The 22880-nt window shown below is 42.3% G+C and overlaps 1 protein-coding gene across 2 annotated transcripts in view; it reads right to left on the bottom strand.

Annotated features, from left to right (window-relative positions):
- ASXL3 (ASXL transcriptional regulator 3) overlaps positions 1–22880 on the bottom strand; it is a 139502-nt gene that overhangs the window by 72412 nt on the left and 44210 nt on the right. Inside the window, exons 4-5 of one of the 2 annotated variants that reach the window (XM_074880396.1) lie at positions 1663–1771; positions 196–307 (exon numbers count right to left, since the gene is read on the bottom strand). In XM_074880396.1, coding sequence (XP_074736497.1) covers positions 196–307; positions 1663–1771 — 221 coding nt within the window. Of the gene's footprint in view, positions 1–195; positions 308–1662; positions 1772–22880 lie in introns of those variants that run through there. The other variant, XM_074880385.1, reaches the window with a different exon arrangement.

The following is a 22880-nucleotide window of genomic DNA, read 5'->3' as shown; positions in this document are numbered from 1 at the left end:
AAACAGCACTACTCATGGTGTTTTACAGATCTAAGTCAAATACAGGTACTTGGTGGTCCTGATTTCTTTATAAGGACAAAAATAGTTCCACTGAGTACAAAGCACTACTTATACTGTTTAGAAATCACACCATGAAAACCTTAAGCAATACTTTTCCCAAAATATGCCCTCTAATATAAAAATTAAAACACCTACCACCATTTTCTTCTCCATTATTATTGTTTGTCTCAGCCATTTCAGTGCCATCTAACTCAGATTCACATCCTAAATCCAATGTTCCATCAGTAGGGCATGTTGATTCTTCTTTCTACAGTTAAAAAGGAAAAAGAAAACTAAAATTAACAAGAAAAAAATCAATCATGATCCGGCTGCATCTCCGAAAATAGATTACTGCAGTGTACTCTCATGCTTACATTTCAAAAAACAGAATAAAATAAAATATGCTTGTGAGTTACTTCACAGAAAGACATAAAAACAGACCTTCATGAAACAACTTGCAAAGAAAAAGCCAAAAAGCTATTTTGTGAAGTCGTAACATACTCTTTTTAAAAAAACTCAAATAAAATGCAAGATCTTCCACCTTTTTTTTTTTAACAGAAACAGACTTGTTTGGTTGTTAGAAATCCTAGTTTTCCAGTTGGGTGTCCACAACGCTGCAGCAAAACACAAATCCTTTAGTGTTTCTTTTCTGCCTTTGCCTGTTTCCTGAATTCAAATAGCTGAAGCAACCTGGAGCTCACAAGCATGGGAGTGATTGTGAATACTTGGATTTCTGCCAAGAATATCTCCCGATTTAAAGAAAAACAACAGCATTTGTTTTAGTAAATTAGGAAATTTTTTTTAGTAAATTAGGAAATAGAGCTTCTGAAAACTATTAATTCAATCGCAGATGCAGAATTTTTACTTATCAGGAGCAAGGCAAATCTATATAGTTTTATATTTTTAAACCCTTACATCAAATAAGTCTGTCATAAATTGCAAAAGATCCTTCCCTCCAGCCCAAAATTTTAATTGACTACATTTAGACTGCCAAACATATAATCTCACTTTCTTGTTTCTCACCTCTGCCTCACATTCCTCCACTCCTATTGTGAATCCCCTCTAAGTTTGATCATGTACAGCATGAAAAAAATTTCCACCCACAGAAACCATCATATACATACCAAAAAAGAAAAATAAAGAGGAAAAGGAATAGAAATAGCATAAAGGCAAAACTATCACTATAATTATATTCCTTCTGAAAAGCAATGATGCAACCTGTAAATTAAAGGCTGATTTATATTAGTCTTGCAAATAATTTTGCCCTGCTCAAAAATCAAATATTAATACAATTACTTAATGAGAACTCAGTGATCCTCTTGAGCTCACTGCTCATAAAACAAAGGCCTTTCTGTGAACAACTCTGAAAAAGCAGCATTTTAGCTAAGCTACATGTTTTTTATACCATATGCCAAATTCAAGAACATGTATATGCTTTCTAGGATAAAACATTCAATGTTTACTTTCATTATAAATCCTTTTAAAAGACATCTGAAAGCAGTTAGGACTATCAGGTCATTTCCTCTCCAAAGAATCTAATCTGTTTACCTTTATATCTATTGAGACATTCATAAAATGGATTAATAGCGCTATGTACTTTCCATATACAAAATTTAAACTTACTTTGAGAGCGTAGAGTCCTGACTTCCCAGGGATTTTGAAGAATGTTCCATCACCTACACGAGTGTTAGTATGAAGCATTGCATTCAGGCATGCTAATGGAGAGGTTCCACTGAAAAATAAAATTGTGCAGTCCAAGATTGAGTGCCTCTTGTAAAACTATTCCCTCGGTCTATTTTTTTTAAAACTCATGCTTGCCTGGCTTTTTTTTTTTTTTTTTAATTCTCTCAACCCTGAAAACATCTACATTACAATAACAGGCCAGTTTCAAACTTAATCATATGCATCTGTCCTCTAGGCTCAAGGCAAAAAGTCTGTGAATTATAATTATGCTTTTCTTCATACACCAACCAGCTCCACATTCTAAGAGAACCAAAGTCCAAATATTTATGTGAAATTACTTTGCAAATAACACCATGAAGCCTCATTTCTAAAATGTTACAGACAATGTGGCTGCTGCACATGAATGATCAAAACAGTACCAAGTTCAAGGGCAGCTGCATCCCATAGGATGAAAGGCAACAAAAGAATAATAAAGAGCCCAGGAAGAACACATTTAAAATTAAAAGTGATATATAGTTAAGCCTTCTGGCTTAACATGGTCAGTATGCATCACTATACATAAATACAAGCACGTTTGTACCTTCTATGAAGCACTATCTTTTCTAATTGAGAGTTGCTTTAGAGATTAAGAGATTGACCTACTCAATGTAGTAATTATAATACCACTGTGGAATGCCTGTTAAGGGACTATTTAAAAAGAAACACAACACATTAAGAAAAAAAGAGTACTTGTACAGAGATGTCTTTGTAATATATGCATGTTTACATCAGAAAAAGCAAGCAGATGTTTCTACCCCAGCTACACTACACTATTCTGAAAAGTTGATCTAAGAAATGGTGGGGAAGAAGGTAGTCATAAATTGTTTTATTTCATTTTAATTTGAAAATTAAAATACAAGATTTAGAGATGTACTACCACATCTTTGTCCCCATTTACTGACTAACGTACACGGTGTACTCAGGGACTGAATCTGAAACTGTGCTTCTTCCCTGGGGTCCCTAGCCTGCACGCACGCTTATCTTTAGCCACATAAATATATTCCACTTGGTTAAGTGGAACAATGCCTGTGCATTAAATTAAGTGTGTTGCTAAGTATTTCAGGATTAATTATATACTCAACTATAAACCAGGAACAGGGCTTCAAAAGTCCATCAGAAACTACTGTTCTTTATTGTGCAATATTATAACACAACATCCAATCTGTTGAAAACTGCATGACTGATTTTTTTTTTTATAAATAAAACTGGACTGAAATTGTCATATTTCCTATGATGATGCTTTCTGTTGATTTCCATTGCTCTGTTAACAACAAAATTCATCCTTACTGTACATGTATTAATTTAATGGCAAGATGGAGAGTGTTTAATTGCTCTTCCGGTAAAAATTAAACTATAAAGTGCCCTCAGGGCAGGAAGTCCTGTCCAATATAATTAATTTACTATTAGTCACCTAATGTATCACATTACTACATCTAAAATCAGAAAGTATGGGTAAAAATGCTGCTTGTTGATAACCACATCAGATATTTAACAGATATCTATTTTATGAGTCTTCTAAACATAGTCATGCAATATGAAAATTCTGACAAGTTTTTGTTGTTTCTTTTTTTCCCCTGAAAATAAAACTAATTCCACATCTGGTTTTGATACAATACTATAACAGAATACAAAACTAAATATGGTAGAATTATAACAATACTGCTAACAGTAGCACGGAAAACATTAAGAGATTTCATTGAGTTTAAAAATTACTTAAAAGAGATTTGGAATAAGTAGGATACTTCTCTTTACCCATTTTCCTTATTGTATTAATGTTTGACAAGCAAAGACACAAAGCGTTTAATAGAGCAGTTCTAGTTACATAATTTCTTCCATATGTTAACATACATAACGTGAAGCAATTCCGACTCTCACAGTCTTGGATCTTTTTAGTGAAACATTATCACAGATTAAGACTTACTCTGCAAGATCGAAAGAACTTGCTGACTCTGCAGTGGAAGACAAATTCAATATATCAACAAGAAACAAAACTGTGTGTGCATGTATGCATGATTTGTATCCTTCTATTCTGACGCAGATATTCTGGACTCCACACTTATTTTTAGATATCATTAACCAATTAAAATGATACAAGATGAATGAACCCAAAATAGAGGATCTGGCAATATCTCATGACCACTACTGTGCTCACAGCAGATATCTTAATCTTCAAAGTCTAGCCAACTGGCAAGTGGACAATAGAAACTACTCTCTGACTTAGAAAGAAATCTGTATCAGCTACTGAGCCAAAAAGTACTTTAACTACTGTTATGCTTGTTTCATACAGATATCTGCAATTCCTAAATAATTTGGCATGTAACCAAAGGGCCATATCCACCCTTCTTGAAAACTGGACTTGGATATGTCTATAATGAGCACAAAACAAACCACACATACTTAAGTTGCAAATGAAATAATAATCTGGACATTGTGGGGTGGGATTTATTTCAAGCTAGCAGCTCAAACTGAAATTCCATGGTGTCCCTTTATCACTGCTATTTTGACCCATGTTAACCAATGACTTGCCTATTCTTCTGTCAGCACAGGCATCCTTAAAACACTATATTAAAATTCCCAAACGTTACCCACAAGGGATGCTGGAAATGCAGTACATGCCATCACAACGCATGGGACTGCGGTTAGAAAAGCCAGGAATCAAAGATCCTATGATGCAGACTGATGTCTGAATCATAGAGCAGTTTCTGAGGGATCCATACTACTTATCGCATGCTTTCTAAATTCTCCTACAGCCTGAGGACATATTCGTTCTGCTCAGAACTGCTGGCATGTATTAATGCAGCAGCCAAGGACTGCCAAATATAAGATCAAGTCAATTTTTGAATGTCAAAAATGGCACAGTTTGACCTAAGTTCTTGAAACACTCCAAATCAGTTCAACTTTGATTCAGTTAAATCAAATTGGATACAATAATATTCTACTTTGTAACTTGATATCTGTGAATTTTTAGAGCCATAACATATTTTAAACCAATATGCTACAAGTTTCGTTGCCATAGCCTACATGCGAGGAATATGTCTACCATTTACATTGAGATGCAGAACTTCCATACTATTTATCATCTTTTGGGTAAGATTGCTTTAAACAGTTGTGGCATTCTAAAAGTCATTCATACATGGGAGTCATCCTCTGTAGCAATATGTCTTTAAGATTGATAATTTTCAGCTCGTATGTTTATTTTATATACATATACATCTATACATACATACAAGCAGTATACCCACACCCATGCACTTTCAAATAGATTTAAAAAATGGAAAGTTACTTACTTTCTGTAAAGATCATATGAAGTTACAACAACCAGCAACATAGGAAAGAGAAAAAAATTACTAATTAGCCTTCCAATATAAAAGTTGTTAATACAATTTGATCATTTAAAAGACATCAGGCATTTCAATGTTTCATAAGTGCTCTTTCCCAGAATCACTTTAAGTTGGTAGTATTCAGTGCACCCTTCCAAATATAATTACAAAATTCCTGTACATTATCAAAAAAAGCTTCTCACCCCAACTCCCCTAGTCAAAAGTATCTCCAATATTCTGTGATTATGGGCTCCCTCTACTGGTCATGCAGCCGTTGTTACCTAAATTGAAATGCGGGACTACACCGTTTCTACGCACAAAACCGCAAAAACATGTAGGGGAAGTACAGATTTCAGTTACCTTCTCCCCTGCCACCCTCCCCAAAACCCTAAAAAAATCTGTAAAAAAAACAGTAAAAACACTACTTATTTTTATACTGTAAACTTCTCAAACACACGGTTTTCTCAGAGAAACCCTGAAAACTTCTATGGCTATACTTGTCATTCGAATGGTCTTTGCTAGACTGCTTGTTAAGAGAAAAAGATGATGGGCTTGCAAAAAAAAAAAATGTTTTAAATATGGAAAATAAATTGACTAAAGCCAACCTCTCCAGACAATGTAGTGTGGCAGACAGTGAAAGTATCCTGACACTATGCAGACAAGGCACCCTGGGTCCTGCAGCAGGCAGCATGTCAGCTGCTCAGCTGCACCCAGCACAGCCCCCTCCCAGAATTACAAGGGTTCCTGATCTGCTCCCAAATCGAACGACTGCTGTAAGAGGAGCACTTAGCTATCGTAAATGTGATCAATATTTATTTGTTTGAAATCATCTGCTCATTTTATACAGATCCATAAACAGTCACAAGGGAGGAACAATTGTTACTGACTTCTGGAAACAAAGTAAAACCAAAAGGCTTCAGAACTAATTTCTAGAGCTGATATGAAATCACACAGAATAAAATATGTTTATAATGCATGTTAAGTTACACCAGTTTCAGAGTACACAAGAGTGATAACAGACAAAGTCAATAGAACTTATGAGGGAAGACTGTAGAAAACACACCTGTGTGATCCAAAAAACAGAAAAGTAAAACAAGCTGTAATTGTAATTTTTCATAGAAATGTAAAATGCTGTTGAAGTCAATGGAGATTAATGTTCTTCATGGCCACTGGGGTAAGAAAATGAAAGTTCACAGATAGTCTAAAAGTGTGAATGCAGCTGTTGATGTTTTAATCAACACTAGAACAGAGCAGCAAAGTCTGTAAAATGACCCTCATCAGAAGATCAAACACACACCAGTAAATATACCAGAATGTGTCCCAGTCTTAGTGCGTGTATTGAATGATCTCTTGAGTATGCGTCCAGCACTGTATTCTAGGATTCTTTATCTCTTTAATAAATCAAAATGTTGTTTAAACCTGAGGTTAACCATATATCCTAAGTATATTTTTTCCAACACATGCAGCAGCCAGAAATGCTGGAGAATTGACTAGATGTCTAGATGTGCACTGCTTGCTGAGTGTTTCATGGAGCAATGCATGCAGTACTGGATGCCCAGTGTGATGAAGCCAAAGAACACACAATCTTCAAGGAGCCATGTGCCTGTGGTCTGCCTATTATGTGCCAGCAAAATGTCCGAACTTGACTCACCAGATTGTAGCTGCATCCTAGCTTGAGTGACACACAAAACCACCAGGACCTAAGCAGCAACACCAAGGCAAGAAGATAGCTGTCCTATGTATCAAGAAGACAGGCAAACTGCTACTGACCACTCTAGAGCTGCCCTTCCCCCACAGCCATGCTTGACTGAGCTGGCAGCACTGCAGCAGCCCTTAGCGCTGGGGCTGAGGCAAGCTGTTCCATCCCAGGCTCAGGAGGAAAAACCAGGAGAGGTCCACTGAACAGAAGACTGAAGAACACCCAGACATTTTACCATATTTACATGGTACAGGCACAGGATCCTTTCCCTGGCACAGAGGGAACTACAAAGTACAATAAATGGCTGCAAACAATGCTGTAGAGTGCAAGATTTCCTGCCAACCATCTACAAGCTTTTCAGTAATAAAGGCTTCAAGTTAGGCTGAACAAATTGAATCACATGATGGTGAAGTCTCCACTGTCTTCCCTGGTGTCCTGGTTTAACCAGGATAGGGTTAAGTTTCCCCAGCAGTGGGGGGGGAGCTCTAGCCGGGTGCGGAGGTCACATCCTGGCAGGTCACATCTCCTGGTGCCGGAGCACGGTGCATGTGTGGTTTTGTACATCTGCTCCTCTCACTGCTGTTTTGGTAGCTATTTTGCTCTGTTCATTGCTATCACTATTACTGTTATTGTTATTGTTGTTGTTTGTTGTGTTGCTATTGCATTATTGTATTAAACCTTTCCTTATTTCAGTCTTGGGGCTTTGTATTTCACTCCCTTTGTGGGGGAGGGGTAGCGGCCGTGTGGTCTCAGACCCCGGCAGGGGCTAAACCACCACACCTGGTTATTTTGTAGATCCCTACATAGTGTGATGGGTTGACCCTGGTTGAATGCCAGGTGCCCACCAAACCCACTCTATCACTCTCCTCCTTTGCTGGACAGGGGAGAGAAAATATAACGAAAGTCTCGTGGGTTGAGATAAGGACACCACTCACCAATTACTGTCATGGGCAAAACAGACTCTTCTTGGGGAAATCAGTTAATTTATTACCAATAAAATCAGAGTGGGATAATGACAGAAAGGCTTGCCAAGCTGGTGAAGAGGGCTTTAAACTAAAGTTGCCGGTGAAGAGGAACTTCAATCCATCCCACTCCTACCAGCTTGATGCCAGTGCCAGCAATAGATGCCCAGAGCCTGGAGAGGGGTCACAGGTCAGCAGGAGAGCACCTGAGGAGCAGCACAAAGGAATTCCAGCCACTCCAGCCATAAGTCACCTTCATCAGGGCCCAACTTAAATGCCTCTGTGCAAACACACATAGCATGGGCAATAAACAGAGGAGTTAGATACGTGCACACCTGCAGGGCTACGATCTTATTGGCATCACGGAGACATGGTGGGATGACTCCTATGACTGGAGGGTTGGAATGGAAGGATACAGCCTCTTTAGGAAGGACAGGCAGGGGAGATGAGGAGGGGGTGTCACCCTCTGTGTCAGTGACCATCTGGAGTGCATGGAGCTCTGCCTGGGGATGGATGAGGAGCTGACAGAGAGCTCAGGGGTCAGGATTAAAGGGAGGGCAGGGACAGGAGATGTTATAGGGGAGGTTTGCTACAAGCCACCTGACCAGGAAGACCGATCGGATGAGGCCCTTTATAGACAGATAGGAGCAGCCTCACGTTCACAAGCCCTGATCCTTATGGGGGACTTCAACCACCCTGATATCTGATAGAGGGACAACACAGCAGGCATAAGCAAGCCAGGAGTTTCCTGGAATGCGTAGATAACTTCCTTCTCCAAGTGATAGAGGAGCCAATGAGAAAAGTTACTATGCTGGACCTTGTTCTCACCAACAACAAGGAATGTGAAGCTCAAGGGCAGCCTTGGCTGCAGTGACCATGAAATGGTGGAGTTCAAGATCCTTAGGGCAGTGAGGAGGGTGCACAGCAACCTCGCTACCCTGGACTTCAGGAGAGCAGACTTCAGCCTCTTCAGAGATCTGGTTGGTAGAGTACCACAGGATAAAGTCCTGGAGGCAAGAGGGGTCCAAGAAAGCTGGTTAATATTCAAGGATAATCTCCTCCAAGCTCAGGAGCGATGAATCCCAACAAAGAGGAAGTCAGGTAAGAATGCCAGGAGGCATGCATGGATGAACAAGGAGCTCCTGGATAAGCTCAGACATAAAATGGAAGCCTACTGAGGGTGGAAACAAGGGCAGGTAGCCTGGGAGGAGTACAAACTGTCCAATCAGCCAGGGATCAGGTTAGGAAGGCCAAAGCCCTGACAGAATTAAATATGGCCAGGGACGTCAAAGGCAACAAGAAAAGCTTCTATAGATACGTTGGTGATATAAGGAAGACTAGGGAGAATGTGGGCCCTCTCTGGGAGGAAATGGGTGACCTGGTTACCCAGGACATGGAGAAGGCTGAGGTACTCAGTGATATTTTTGCCTCAGTCTTCACTGCCGAGGGCTCCAGCCACACTGCCCAAGATGCAGAAGGCGAAGTCAGGGACTGGGAGAATGAAGAACCATCCACTGCAGGAGAAGATCAGGTTTGAGACCATCTAAGGAACCTGAAGGTGCACAAGTTCATGGCACCTGATGAGATGCAGCCATGGGTCCTGAAGGAACTGGCAGATGAAGTAGCTAAGCCACTATCCATCATATTTGAGAAGTTGTGGCAGTCCGGTGAAGTTCCCACTGACTGGAAAAGGGGAAACATAATCCCCATTTTTAAAAAAAGAGAAAAGAGGAAGACCCAGGGAACTGTAGGCCAGTCAGTCTTACCTCTGTGCCCAGCAAGATCATGGAGCAGATCCTCCTGGAAACTATGCCAAGGCAGATGGAAAATAAGGAGGTGATTGGGGACAGCCAACATGGCTTCACAAAGGGCAAATTGTGCCTGACAAATCTGGTGGTCGTCTAGGACAGGGTTACAGAGCTGGTGGATGAGGAGCAACTGACGTCACCTACCTAGACTTGTGCAAAGCTTTTGACACTGTCCCACATGACATCCTTGTCTCTAAATTGGAGAAACATGAATTTGATGGATGGACCACTCGGTAGATAAGGAATTGGCTGAATGGTTGCACTCAGAGTTGTGATCAATGACTCAATGTCCAAGTGGAGAGCAGTGAGGAGTGTCATTCCTCAGGGGTTGGTATTGGGACCAGTGCTGTTTAACATCTTTGCTGGTGACACAGATAGTAGAATTGAGTGCACCCTCAGCAAGTTTGCTGATGACACCAAGCTGTGTGGTGCAGTCGACACGCTGGAGGGAAGGGATGCCATCCAGAGGGACCTGGACAGGCTTGAGAGGTGGGACCATGTGAACCTCATGAAGTTCAACAAGGCCAAGGGCAAGGTCCTGCACATGGGTCGAGGCAATCCCAAGCACAGATACAAGCTGGGTGATGAATGGATTGAGAGCAGCCCTGCGGAGAAGGACTTGGGAGTATTGGTGGACGGAAAACTGACTGTGAGCCAGCAATGTGCTCTTGCAGCCCAGAAAGCCAACCATGTCCTGGGCTGCATCAAGAGAAGTGTGGCCAGCAGGTCAAGGGAGGGGATTTTCCCCCTCTGCTCTCGTGAGACCCCACCTGGAGTACTGTGGCCAGCTCTGGGGCTTCCAATGTAAGAAGGACATGGGCCTGCTCGAGCAGGTCCAGAGGAGGGCTAAGAAGATGATCAGGGGGCTGGAGCACCTCCCCTGTAAAGACAGGCTGAAAGAGATGGGGTTGCTCAGTCTAGAGAAGAGGAGGTTCTGGGGAGACCTTATAGTGGCCTTCCAGTACTTGAAGGGGGCCTACAGGAAAGATGGGGAGGGGCTCTTTAACAGGGAGTGTAGTGATAGGATGAGGGGTAACATTTTTAAACTGAAAGGGGTCAGATTTAGATTAGATACAAGAAAGAAATTCTTTACTGTGAGGGTGGTGAGACACTGCAACAGTTTGCCCAGAAAAGTTGTGGCTGCCCCCTACCTGGAAGTGTTCAAGGCCAGGCTGGATGGGGCTTTGAGCAACCTGATTTAGTGGAAGGTGTCCTTGCTCCTGGCAGGAGGGTTGGAACTAGATGTTCTTTAAGGTCCCTTCCAACCCAAATCATTCTATGATAATGTGAGCTTAAAACACCTTCCTTGCACCCCTCCCTTTTTCCCAGGTTTAACTTTACTCCTGAATTCTTTGCCTCCTCTACCCGAGTGGTGCAGGGAGACAGGGAATGGAAGTTTTGGTCAGTTCATCACACATTGTCTCTGCTGCTGCTCCTTTCTCCTCAGGGGGAGGACTCCTCACACTCTTCCCCTGCTCCAGTGTGGGGTCCCTCCCACAGGCTGTAGTCCTTCAGGGACAGACTGTTACAGTGTGGGTCCCCCACGGGGTCACAAGTCCTGCCAGCAAACCTGCTCCAGCACGGGCTTCCCACAGGGTCACAGCCTCCTTCAAGCACACCCACCTGCTCCAGTGTGGGGTCCTCCATGGGCTGCAGGTAGAGATCTGCTCCACCATTAACCTCCATGGGTGCAGGGGCACAGCCTGCCTCACCATGGTCTTTACCCCAGGCTGCAGGTGAATCTCTGCTCTGGCACCTGAAGCACCTTCTCCCCCTCCTTCCTCACTGACCTTGGTGTCTGCAGAGTTGTTCCTCTCACATATTCTCACTCCTCTCTTCAGCTGCAGTTCTGCAGGGTATTTTTTCTCTTTCTTAAATGTCTTCTCACAGAGGCACTACCACTGTGGCTGATGGGCTCAGCCTTGGCCAGTGGAGCATCTGTCTTGAAGCCGACTGGTATTAGCTCTACTGGACATGAGGGAAACTTCTAGCAGCTCCTCACAGAAACGCTACCAAAACCTTGCCACACAAACCCAGTACACACAGGAAGACCACAAGAAGTAAATTTTCTTTCTCATCCAACGTTAAATGCACACTATATGTTCCACGTAAAATTTCATTCAGAGTCATCCTTCTTTCAATAGACAGTAAAATCATGGACTAAACATGTTAATCCAAACTAAACCAATTTAAATTATCAAATAGAAAACTTGATTTGAACAATAAATCTAAAACTTGCTTTTGAATTTTTTCCATTTATTTTCCTATTGCAAGGTTAATTCATTCATTGCTTGAAATGATTAAAATACCCCAATCAGCAAATAAATAGAGCTTTAATGTAATACTACTTTTTCCTAATCGAGAGACTATAAATGCATTCAGCAATTATCTAACTTAACTTACAAAAATGAGTTGTATTTTCTGATGTTAAAATAGCAATGACATCTTATTTACTAAATCATTACAAATGTACTTAATTCTGTTAAGTCATTTTTGGAAAGAAACTGGAATTTGATTAAAAGATAGGCTTTTAAATGCTGAATGAAAATACACTAGATGTGTTGGATATAAAAGGAAAAAAGGGAGACTTCAAAATATTACATATCTAACATAATTTATTAAACAATAAACACATTATCTTTTAGTATGTGGGTAGTAGGTAGCTAGGGAACCATCTATTATTTTTATAAAAAGACTAATGAAACTGTAGAGCTGGTACATCCCAGCCTCTGACACAAAGTTTCTATTCATAAATTGGAATAAGAAAAAAGCATTTTACTTTTCGAACTTCTAATCAGCTTCTTAATTTTGAAGGGACTACTAATGAGAACTACAGAAAATACTGTTGATACCTACAGTTGGTGTGATGTCAAAAGTATGCTCTGAAGTCTTAACCACTTAGTAAATAAAGTCATAATAAATAAAGTCTTAAGCCTTAAAACAGTTTTGCTAAATTTTTCCAGGAATGAAGTGCATACAGGTAGGATACTATTTACAGTTTGAATAAACTATACTTAAGGTTTATTTCTAATATAAGCTCTTCTATTTGGATCTTTAAATGTATTTTAAAGGATTAAAAGCAATTATATATTTTTAAAGTTTATTTTTAACCAATTTTATCCATGTTAGCCAAAATTAACATTGGTTTTGTTCTAATTTGGCTAGCACCCTAAAGAAAATTTTTGCATCTCTGGTTCTACTTATGCTTCACACGTGACACCTGACTTTCAGCCTTCAAATATCACAAACACAGCTACTATCTTGAGCAGAGCAAGTAAGCCAGAAGGGTCACAGCTATCAGGCAACAAAACAGCCTAGTGCAGCTGATTTGACAGTAGTCTCTCAGACTGCACAACAAATCCCAGAGGATGCTAGGGAAAAAGACCCAGCAACTGACATTGTTTCATATTCAACCGTTATATAAATTTCTTGTTTTTCTAAACCAGATGAAGATAGAGGCAAGAATATTGTTAGTATGATGGAAAAACCAAGGGCCAGTACAGACATGCTAAAACATAACATATCCGTCAGAGATACCTTGTGTGTGTCTCACAAGCTAGCAGAACCCATCAGCTTTCACTGAAGTTAACCAAGGTAGTGAATCCCAAATATCTAAAGCAGAAGAACACAGCAATGAACAGGAACCTTGCCCTTTGTAGCTCGGGAGGGAGTCACAAGCAGCTGGAATCACAGTTGACTAACGTGTCTGACATATCACCAAGAAACCGAATCTTTTCATTGTCCTCCAAATGTGAAATAATCTGGAGCAATACTGGAGAGGAATTCAACATGAATACTAAATTCAAACCAGGTATCATGAAAGGGTATTTTTTCCATTCCTTAGCAGGAAATCTCATTTACAAACTCATCTAGTCTGGTTTTACATTTTGAATTCAACAAACCTGGAATCAGGGAAGGAGTTGGAAGTGAAACTGCTTTCACAGAACTAACAGGTGTCATCTTTTATCAGACCGCCCCTGAAGCATTAAACAACGCTGTCTCTCCTTGAAAGAGTGGCAAGCAGCCACCCAGAGAGACACACAAAGATTATTCAAGTTTTCTGGGAAAGGATATACATAATAAACAATACTGGAGATTATGTCACTACCCTTAAGACCTATTTTTACCACTTCTTGGATCCTCCTACATGAACTAATCTCCCTCTGGGCCTTTTGAACATCTCCATACAGCCATTGTGTGCAGTGATTACGTGACATCAGAACACACAATAAAGAACACAAACGTAATAAACCTCTAGCCATACCTCACCATGTGAAAACCAAGGTGGACAAGTGATGAAACTGTCAGCTGAAGGTGAACATGACAAAAAGACAGGGGATGCTGGTAAGAAAAGGTTGGTTTGTTTCTCTGTTTAAGAGTTTGCCAGACTGGTTGCATTCACCCACAGTCAATCACAAGTGAATAACCGACCACACAAACTAAGATGATACTTAGGTTTCTGGGTAAAGCAAAGCTCTCATGCGTGACTACCCGTAAATTTTTATTCCAACTCCTTCTCAGTAGCTGAGAATTTGGCTCACTTTTGCAAATGATGGCACAGCCTTTTGTTTTTTCACCTCTTGGCTGTATTGCAGCTCTGTGGTATATCTGATCTTTCTTTTTTTCCTCAGAGGTAAAGACTACTGAAAACACATCAGATCTGCCCTCTGATAGACATTTCAATCAAGTTCAGCATTTCCACCCTTATCTTTAGAGCACTCTGAGGCCAGGTTATATGAAGTTCTGGTACCCTGCAACACTGATAATGAATCTTTCTGGTATCTAGAGCAAAATGTATTGTATGTCCTGGTGCTGGCAGCCTGGGAAAACGTCTGACGGTGTCAAACCTGGTGACAATAGCCACAGTCATGTTCCAGAGAAAAAAACAAATGGAGTTCATCTGTGGTGAAACCAGAACTTTACTATGACTCATCTAAAACAATAAAATGAAAAGCCCTGGGAGCGAAAGTTCATCACAAATCTCAGTACTTCTTAAGCCAGTGAGGCTTTTTCTTTTTTTTTTTCTCTTAAATAATTTTCTCTCACAAAAAAGCCTTTACATATAAAAGTTCCAGAACTTGTGTAAAATTTGGAAGTGTTCCTGAATAGAATTTTACAGAGTTATTGCCATGGATTTCTCCCTGAAAATATTTTTTCTTCGAAAAAAATGTTTTTGGAGAAAACATCTCCAATGGAGATACAAATTTACTCTAGGTTTATAATGTATTTGAAAACAAAATGGTAGCAGTATAGCAGTAAATTTGAGAAGGAAAAATAAAAAGCACACAAACATATCATGCCAATGCCATTATACACTGCAGACAGAAAGATACAAACATGCTTTCCTGAAATTTAAATATCCCTACCCATTATTTTTGGTGATTAGTCTCGCCCTTTGTCAGCCATGTGTCTGAGTAGGTCTCCCTGAATATCTTGAGTGTTCTGAAAAGTATGCTTGAAACACCATGACACCTCTTTAAATGATATTCACATATGGCAACAAGCATTCCTCAACCAGAAAGGAAATGAGAATACAAGTTTTATAGAGAATGTTTACACTTTTCTGTACTCCCTAACACCTGGGAAACCCCAGGTTTTTCTTCTTTCTGAAGAAAAATCTCAAAGAAAGGATATATAGTAAATGCATCTGTACTTTGAATCCTTACCATTTCATTAGATGTAGTACACATACTAAAAAGAAAAAAGCAATGCTAAGAAAAGAGCATTCTGAATGTGTTTTTGAAAGACACAGGCAAAGATTAAAGAGTACATTTTGAAATCATCCTAGAAGAAAAATGTTTCAGAAAGAAAATTATCCCAAAAGAACAAGAAATCAGCATGCATCAGAGATGGTCACGACAGATAAGGTATCCTCTGGACTGAGAACACCTTCCTCATTCAACATCACTTGAAAGAAACTACTTGATTTCTTTGTGTAACAAATTCTTATACTGGTCAAATACAGTTCTCTCTGACAGCTACTTCCTATTCAAGAATATACATTTTTTTGTTTTCTCTTTTAATAAAATATTTCCTTTTAATAGTTTTAACTCATTTCATTAAAACGTAGTAGTACATTTTTCATTTTCTACTCTAATGCCAATGATCACCATGAAGGACAAAATTATAAAGAAAGGAAAAAAAAGAATTCCTGCCACATGAAAGGAACTCTGGAGTAGAGGTTAAAAAATGGCTTTCTTAAAGAAACCATGGTTTTGATATACATGATGTCTTATTTTAGTATCAGATTTCACAGGCCCTTGTGGGTTTTAAATACATATGTTTAGAAAAATGAAGTAATGACTGTGCTACAATCATAAATGTACTAAACCCAAGAAAAACACTGCCACAAAATGTGCAATGTATAAAATGAAAAAAACCACCCCACCCTTCCAAATATTCTTGGCTTCAAGTTGGGTGAAGCTTATACCTCAAAAAAAAAAATTAAGGTGGAAAGTAAAGTGACTATGCTGAACAAGACATAGTTATCACCAAATGCCTTTTGGCCTCTAAAATTTAATCATCCTACACAAGGGACCTCTATGAAGTTATCCCAAGTTCTCTTGTTTAATTTGGCTTTTTAATTGGCCAGTCTCCACAACCTTCTCTGTACTACTTTAAGAATATCTTGTGTGTGTTACTGAGATATAACTGGTTAGTCAAATGCAAAATAAAAAATGCACCACCCCCACCCCCAAAAAAAGTTACAGCTATTTTTAAGAACATTCAGCTCCACCAAGGTTCACACACTCATATAATTGTAGACTAATCTACATTGGAAGGAACTTCCAGAAGTCATCTAGTCCAACCTCCTGCTCAAAGCAGGGCCACTTGGATCTGGGCTTTGTCCAGTCAACTTTTGTGCAATCTCCAAGAATGGAGACCACAGCCTCTCTGGACAACCTCCTCCTGCGCTTAACTGCTCTCACTGGGAAAATATTTTTCTTAGTATCAAATCAGAATTTTCCATGTACCAATTTGTGTCTCTTGTCTCTCATTCTTTGCTTCTCATGCTGTCACTGTGAAACCTCCAAGAAGAGCCTGGCTCTGTTTTCCCTACACACTCCCATTAGTGAGCTGTGGGCTGCCATGGGATCGCCCTGAGCCTTCTCTTCTCCTGTGTGAACAAGCCCAGGTCTCTCAGCCTCTCCTCATACATCATATGCTCCAGCCTCCAGCCATCTTGATGAACCTCCAGTGGACTTGCTCTGGTATACCCATCTCTTTCCCATACTAGGGGGCCCAAAACTGGACATGGTACTCCAGATGTGGTCTCACAAGTGCTGAACAGAGGGGAAGGATCAGTTCACTTGACCCACTGGCCACGCTCCTGCCAACATAGCCCAATATGGGCTTGGCCTTCTTTGCTGCAAGGGCACATTGCTGGACTAACAACTGGCTTGTTAACCATCAAGACTCCCAGGTAATTTTCTGGAAAGCTGATTTCTAGCCCGTTAGCTCCCAACCTGTACTGCTGCATGGGTTACTATGTCTCCAGATAAAGGAGTTTTCTCTTGCTTTTGTTGAATTCCATGAGGTTGCTATTAGGACAATTCTCTGCTGTCTTGATCCCTCTGAACACCAGTCCAGTCTTCCAGTGCACCAACTGCTCCCTCTAGTTGAGGATCATCTCCAAACTTGCTGAATACGCACTCTGTCCCGGTGTTCAGGTGTTTAATAGCAACATTCAACATTAACAACCTCAGTATCAATGCCTGAGCAACACCACTTAGCAACGGGTCACCAACTGGAGTTAACATCTTTTATCAAAACACTTTAACCCTGCAGTCCAGGCAAATTTCCATCCACCTTACTGTCCACTTACTGAGTTCCTATCTCACCAGTTTGACTGTGAAGATACTACGGGAAATGACGCCAAAGGTCTTGCTAAAGTCAATGTAAACAACATCCACTGGTCTGCTCTCATGCACTGAGCCAGACATCTGATCATAAAAGGCAAAGAGGGGCTGGTCAGGCACTATTTGCCCTTGCTCATTCATATTGGCTTTCTGCTACACTTGTTTGACTTTCTGTGCATTGGAATAGGCCATTCTCATTCACCAAGGAAGATAAAACAGCTTTCCCGGGCCCTTTTGTCCACAGCCTGATGATCAACCGCTGCCAAGACAGTCATCAACCTTCACACCTTCAATCAGTTCTTCCTTGTTCATGTGTAACACATCCAGGACAGCATGTCCCCTAGTTGGTTCATCAATCACCTGCATCAAATTGATTTTCAGGAATGTCCTGGCTTCCTTCCATCCCCCACGACTACTATGGCCTGCAGTAATTGCAAGGCCCCCTACTTAAATGCCTCAGTCTATTTCTTGGCCAGATGGTCTGCAACAGATGCCTACTACAACATTACTCATGTTGTTCTGCCCTCTGATCTCTCTCTTAAATGCTCGATAGGCTCAGTACCTATTCCAAGGCAAAGCACTGTGCACTCCTGCCCCTTTGCATGCACTGCCCCTCTTTGTCAGCCTGTATCCATCCATCTATTCATGGCAGCACTCCATTATGTGAACTATCCCACCACATCTTTGTAACCAACCATAAGGAGCTCTGCAAGTGCGCACAGACTTGCAATTCCTGCTGCTTATTTCCCATGCTCTGTGCATTTGTGTACAGACACTTGAAATGGACATCCCAGTCACACTGCCTGCATAAGGAAAGTGACAGGTTTCTCCAACCATGTCGTTCCCCAGACACTTCCTCAATGTTCCCCATGCCTTTACTTCTCTTCAAATTGCAGTAACCCTCCCTTCAAAGTCCTCCAGAAAAGATTACCGAGACTGTCAGCAAAGATGCTCTTGCCACACTCCATCTCATGGATCCTCTCCCTGTTCAGCAGCCCTTATTCCTCAAAGAGGGTACCATGGCTTTGCCTGTGACACCAGCCATGCAGCTACACTTTGACTTGAGGGATATGCCCTCTGCCACCTGTGCATTTCCACCTCACTGGCAGGATTCAGGAAAACAGCAGCTGACCATCTGTGCTCTTCACACTTGCCCCCAGGACTTTTTTTTTACATACTTGGGCTCACCCCAGTAGTATCATGGTGGTCACATTGATGAACAGCAAGGGGTGAAGTCTGAGGGCTGGACAAGCCTCAAATATTCCATCTGCAACATCTGTGATTCAACTACCCAACAAGAAGTACACCTCCAGCTATAGCACATACACAGGCTGAGCCTGTGGTCTCAAATAACTGTCACCCCCCTTTCCTTCTTTATGTACACTTTGGCTGAGCCTCAGCTGGCTCTCATGTCTCCCCTGACAATCTTGCTCACCTCCTTCCAGTGCACTACACCTATCCTTCTCTGCAGGCAGAGAATCTGCCTTCTACTGTCAGAAGGCATAAATTCCCAACTTCCCAATCTTAGGAGTCTCTAGCCACAGCTTGTTTGAATAGATTCTCTAGCTGCCTCTACTTCACATTGCAGAGCTTGGGTTCTTGCCTCTGCAAAGATCCTGTTGATCTCCTCTTTGTCCCCTCTCATGCTGTGCAGTCCACTCATCTCCTCTCAGAGCTCCTTCACCTGGTATTTCAGTCCCTTGACCAGAGTGCACTTCCCATGAGTGGAGGCCACAGCTCTCCCCAGTGCAAGTCCTAGACCCAGGAGTGCAGCCCAACACCTGGAGTTCTCTCTGGGCCAAGGCCTCTGATGTGCCAGGAACAGTTGCTGGTGACCATGCCCTACAGCGCATTAGTACCATCACTGCACAATTCTAAGCAGTCCCACATTGTCCTGAGGTAATTTTCTGCACCCCATTGTGCCCCTAGTACTAACCGCTGTGATAACTGCTAGGTCTCTTAGTTCCTTCTGTTTCCTGGGCTTTGGGAGCTGCACTCTTGCCCACCAGTTACACAGCTACATACAGGAGTAGCTTCAAACAGATGCTCAATCAACAATCAGCTGAAGATGTAATAATACATAGGTAGTCCACAGCCAGCAAGTGGCCAAAAAAAGCTGTCTGTAAGAGCTGACAGAGGCAAATGCCTCCCTAGGCTGGCCCTGACCTGCAGAAGCAAGCCACCAAAGTTCCCAGAGACAGGAGCTCCCAGAAGATTTTCCCTGAAGCTTCCTGAGGAACTCTGGAAACCACTGCAACTGCTCAGTCTCAGATTAGCTGCTTCTGCTGGAGATGTGCAACAGAGTGACAAAATATACTGCAAAACAACAGGACTTCTGAGCTGCTGCACTACCCACAGCAGAAGCCCATGCAGCATCTGATAGTGGCTTCATTAACTCTGCTGCACAGTGAAAAAGGGAAAAGAAGGCAGAACAAAGTGCTGTCAGAAAACCACTGTGGGCCAGGGTCTAGTAAAGAAGCCTGAGTAGGATTACTCCATTTTTATGCTATACCAGGAATGTAATCCTGATGTAGTCACACCTTCCAGCCACACTCCTCCCCTGATTGACTGGAAGAATCCCCAGCTTTTCTTATCAAGCACAGCAGGGGCTTTTGTTACTGCAGCTGTGTCAAGTGACACAACACCACCTTGCACTTATGCCAGCCATAGTGCATCTGTGTAACAAAATATAAGGCAATGGAGAAGTTTTTGCTTTCACAAACAAGGTTTGCACAAAGATTAATACTCATGTCACTTTCAGCCAGCTCTGCCACTCAAAGCAGCTGCTTGAGCAGCTTCCCTCTAAGGCAGACCACGTGTTCCTGCCTCCATGACATGTTGTCCCTGCCCCCCCTCCTTTTTTATTTTTCTCTTTAAATCTTGATTATTTCCCCAAACAGCCACATGAATGCTTGTGCCAGCACCCAGGGAGGTGGGTAGCCCAGAACAGGAAAGGCAGCTTGGAGAGTGCGGGATTATTCTTTCGGCTGCAATATTGGTTTACAGTAACTGGAGAAGGATGGCCTCAGACTGACACAACTGGTTCCCATTTCAGACTCCTCAGAGCAAGGCCTGTATTTCACCTTTTGTCAGAAACGCAACATGCTCCCTTCAGCCGCTCCCAAACCTACGTGCCAGATGCAGCTGGTTCGCCTGAACTGTAACCCCTTGAGTTGCTTACATCTGGCTTGAGAAGACACAGAGGAGGGGAGAGGCGGAGGTACCACCCTGCTGAGGGAAAGCAGAATTACCAAGCTTGAAGGAGCCCCACCCCCCCCCCACATTCTTCCATTCGAGCCTAATGTCATGTCCCTGATCTCTCACGTGATTTCAATGCAGTTTTCCAGTCGTTGCCATTAAAACCAATTGCAACTAAATTTATAACATTAGAATGGGTGCTCATGTATAGACATCTTCCACTTTTCCCCAGTAACGAAAACACAAGAGGGAAAACACATCTGAGCTAGTTGTCATCTTATCGTCCTCCACGAGTAGACTGAACCATGGCCTCCACTCGCATCAAAACCACCACCAGAAAGAATGTGGCAACCCAGACGGAGCTGCCACGCAAACATGCAGCGGTCCAGGTCCTGGGCTGCAGGGAGTGCCTGGGCCCGTCAATCCTGTCGGAGGGCAGCACTGACAGCACCTGTGTGCCCTGCGATCAGCTGGATGACCTGCTCAGCCTGGTGGAGGAATTCAAAGAGGTCACAAGATTAAGAAGTATTGGAGTGTGAAAGGGAGATTGATTGGTGGAGTAGCACCTTGGCACCTGTGAAGCAACAGGAGCAAATGGAGGCTCCAAACAATGCAGGCAATCCCTCATCCTCTTGCTACCAGGCAGAAGGAGGGGACCTAAGAGATGGGGGAGGCTGGAAACAGGTCCCTGCTCAAGGAGGCAGGAAAATCCTCTCCCGATCTCCCTCACCGTCCATGGTGTCCCTTCACAATAGATTTGGGGACCTGGAACTTTTGAATGAAGAAGAGAAGGAGGAAGAAAATGAGACAAACAAGGAGGAAGACCAAGGTCCACCAAGGCCGGGTCGTTCTGGACCAGGTATTAAAACCAGTTCTAAAAAGAACCCCAGAAGAGTCATTGTAGTGGGTGACTCCATTCTGAGGGGGGTCGAAGGCCCAGTATGCAGACCGGACCTGCTTCATAGGGAAATCTGGTGCCTTCCTGGGGCCCAGGTAAAGGACTCACGGCAAAACTTCCCGCTCTAGTGAGACCCAAGGACTACTACCCTCTCTTGGTTTTTCAGGTAGGTAGCGATGACATTACCAGGAGAAGGCCTAAAGCAATGAAAAGAGATTTCAGGTCCTTGGGGACACCGATTAAGGGGTCAGGGGCACAAATTGTGTTCTCCTCCATCCCTTCAGTTGGGGGGATGGATGAAGAATACTGGAGAACTCAACAGATGAACTTGTGGCTCCAAGACTGGTGTTACCGTCTGGGCTTTGGATTTTTCAATCATGGGTTGGTATACAGGACGCCAGACCTTTTGGCATTGGATGGGAAGCACCTGTCCCAGAGGGTGAAAAGGATCTTGGGGCAGGAGTTAGCTGGGCTCATTGACAGAGCTTTAAACTAGATTTGAAGGGGGAAGGGGGCAAAACATCAGCCCAATTGAAGTGCATGTATACCAATGCACACAGCATGGGTAACAAACAGGAGGAGCTTGAAGCCATGATGAAACAGGAAAATTATGATGTAGTGGCTCTCACAGAAACATGGTGGGATGTCTCCCATGACTGGAGTGCGCCTGTTGATGGCTACAAGCTCTTTAGGAGGGATAGACAAGGTAGGAGAGGCGGTGGGGTAGCACTGTATGTTAGGGAATGTTATGATTGCTTTGAGTACAAGTGTAGTGAAGACAGGGTGGAGTGTCTTTGTGTTAGAATCAGGGGGAAGGCCAACAGGGCAGATGTTGTAGTAAGAGTCTACTTTAGGCCACCCACCCAGGATAGAGAGGTGGATTAAATATTCTATAGGCATTTAGGTGAAATCTCACGATTGCTTGCCCTTGTTCTTGTGGGAGACTTTAACTTCCCAGACATCTGCTGGAAATAAACACAACAGAGCGGGACCAGTCCCGGAGATTCCTGGAATGTGTGGAAGATAACTTCCTGACACAGCTGGTGAGTGAACCAACCAGAGAAGGTGCCCTGCTGGATCTCCTCTTTGTGAACAGAGAAGGACTGGTGGATGATGTGGCGGCTGAAGGACGACTAGGGCACAGCGATCATGAAATAATAGAGTTCTCTATTGTTAGAGAGGCCAAGAGAGGGGGTAGCAGAACTGACATCCTGGACTTCCAAAGGGCTGACTTTGTCTTGTTCGGGCACCTGCTTGACAGGATCCCTTGGGAGATGGTCCTGAAGGGTATAGGGGTCCAGGAAGGCTGGACACTCTTTAAGAAGGAAGTCTTAATGGCTCAGGAGCAGGCAGTCCCCAGGTGCTGTAAGAGAAG

The sequence above is a fragment of the Strix uralensis genome, chromosome 1 (assembly GCF_047716275.1).
Source record: "Strix uralensis isolate ZFMK-TIS-50842 chromosome 1, bStrUra1, whole genome shotgun sequence".
NCBI classification, from domain to species: Eukaryota; Metazoa; Chordata; class Aves; order Strigiformes; family Strigidae; genus Strix; species Strix uralensis.
This window is presented reverse-complemented; position numbering and strand designations above follow the sequence as displayed.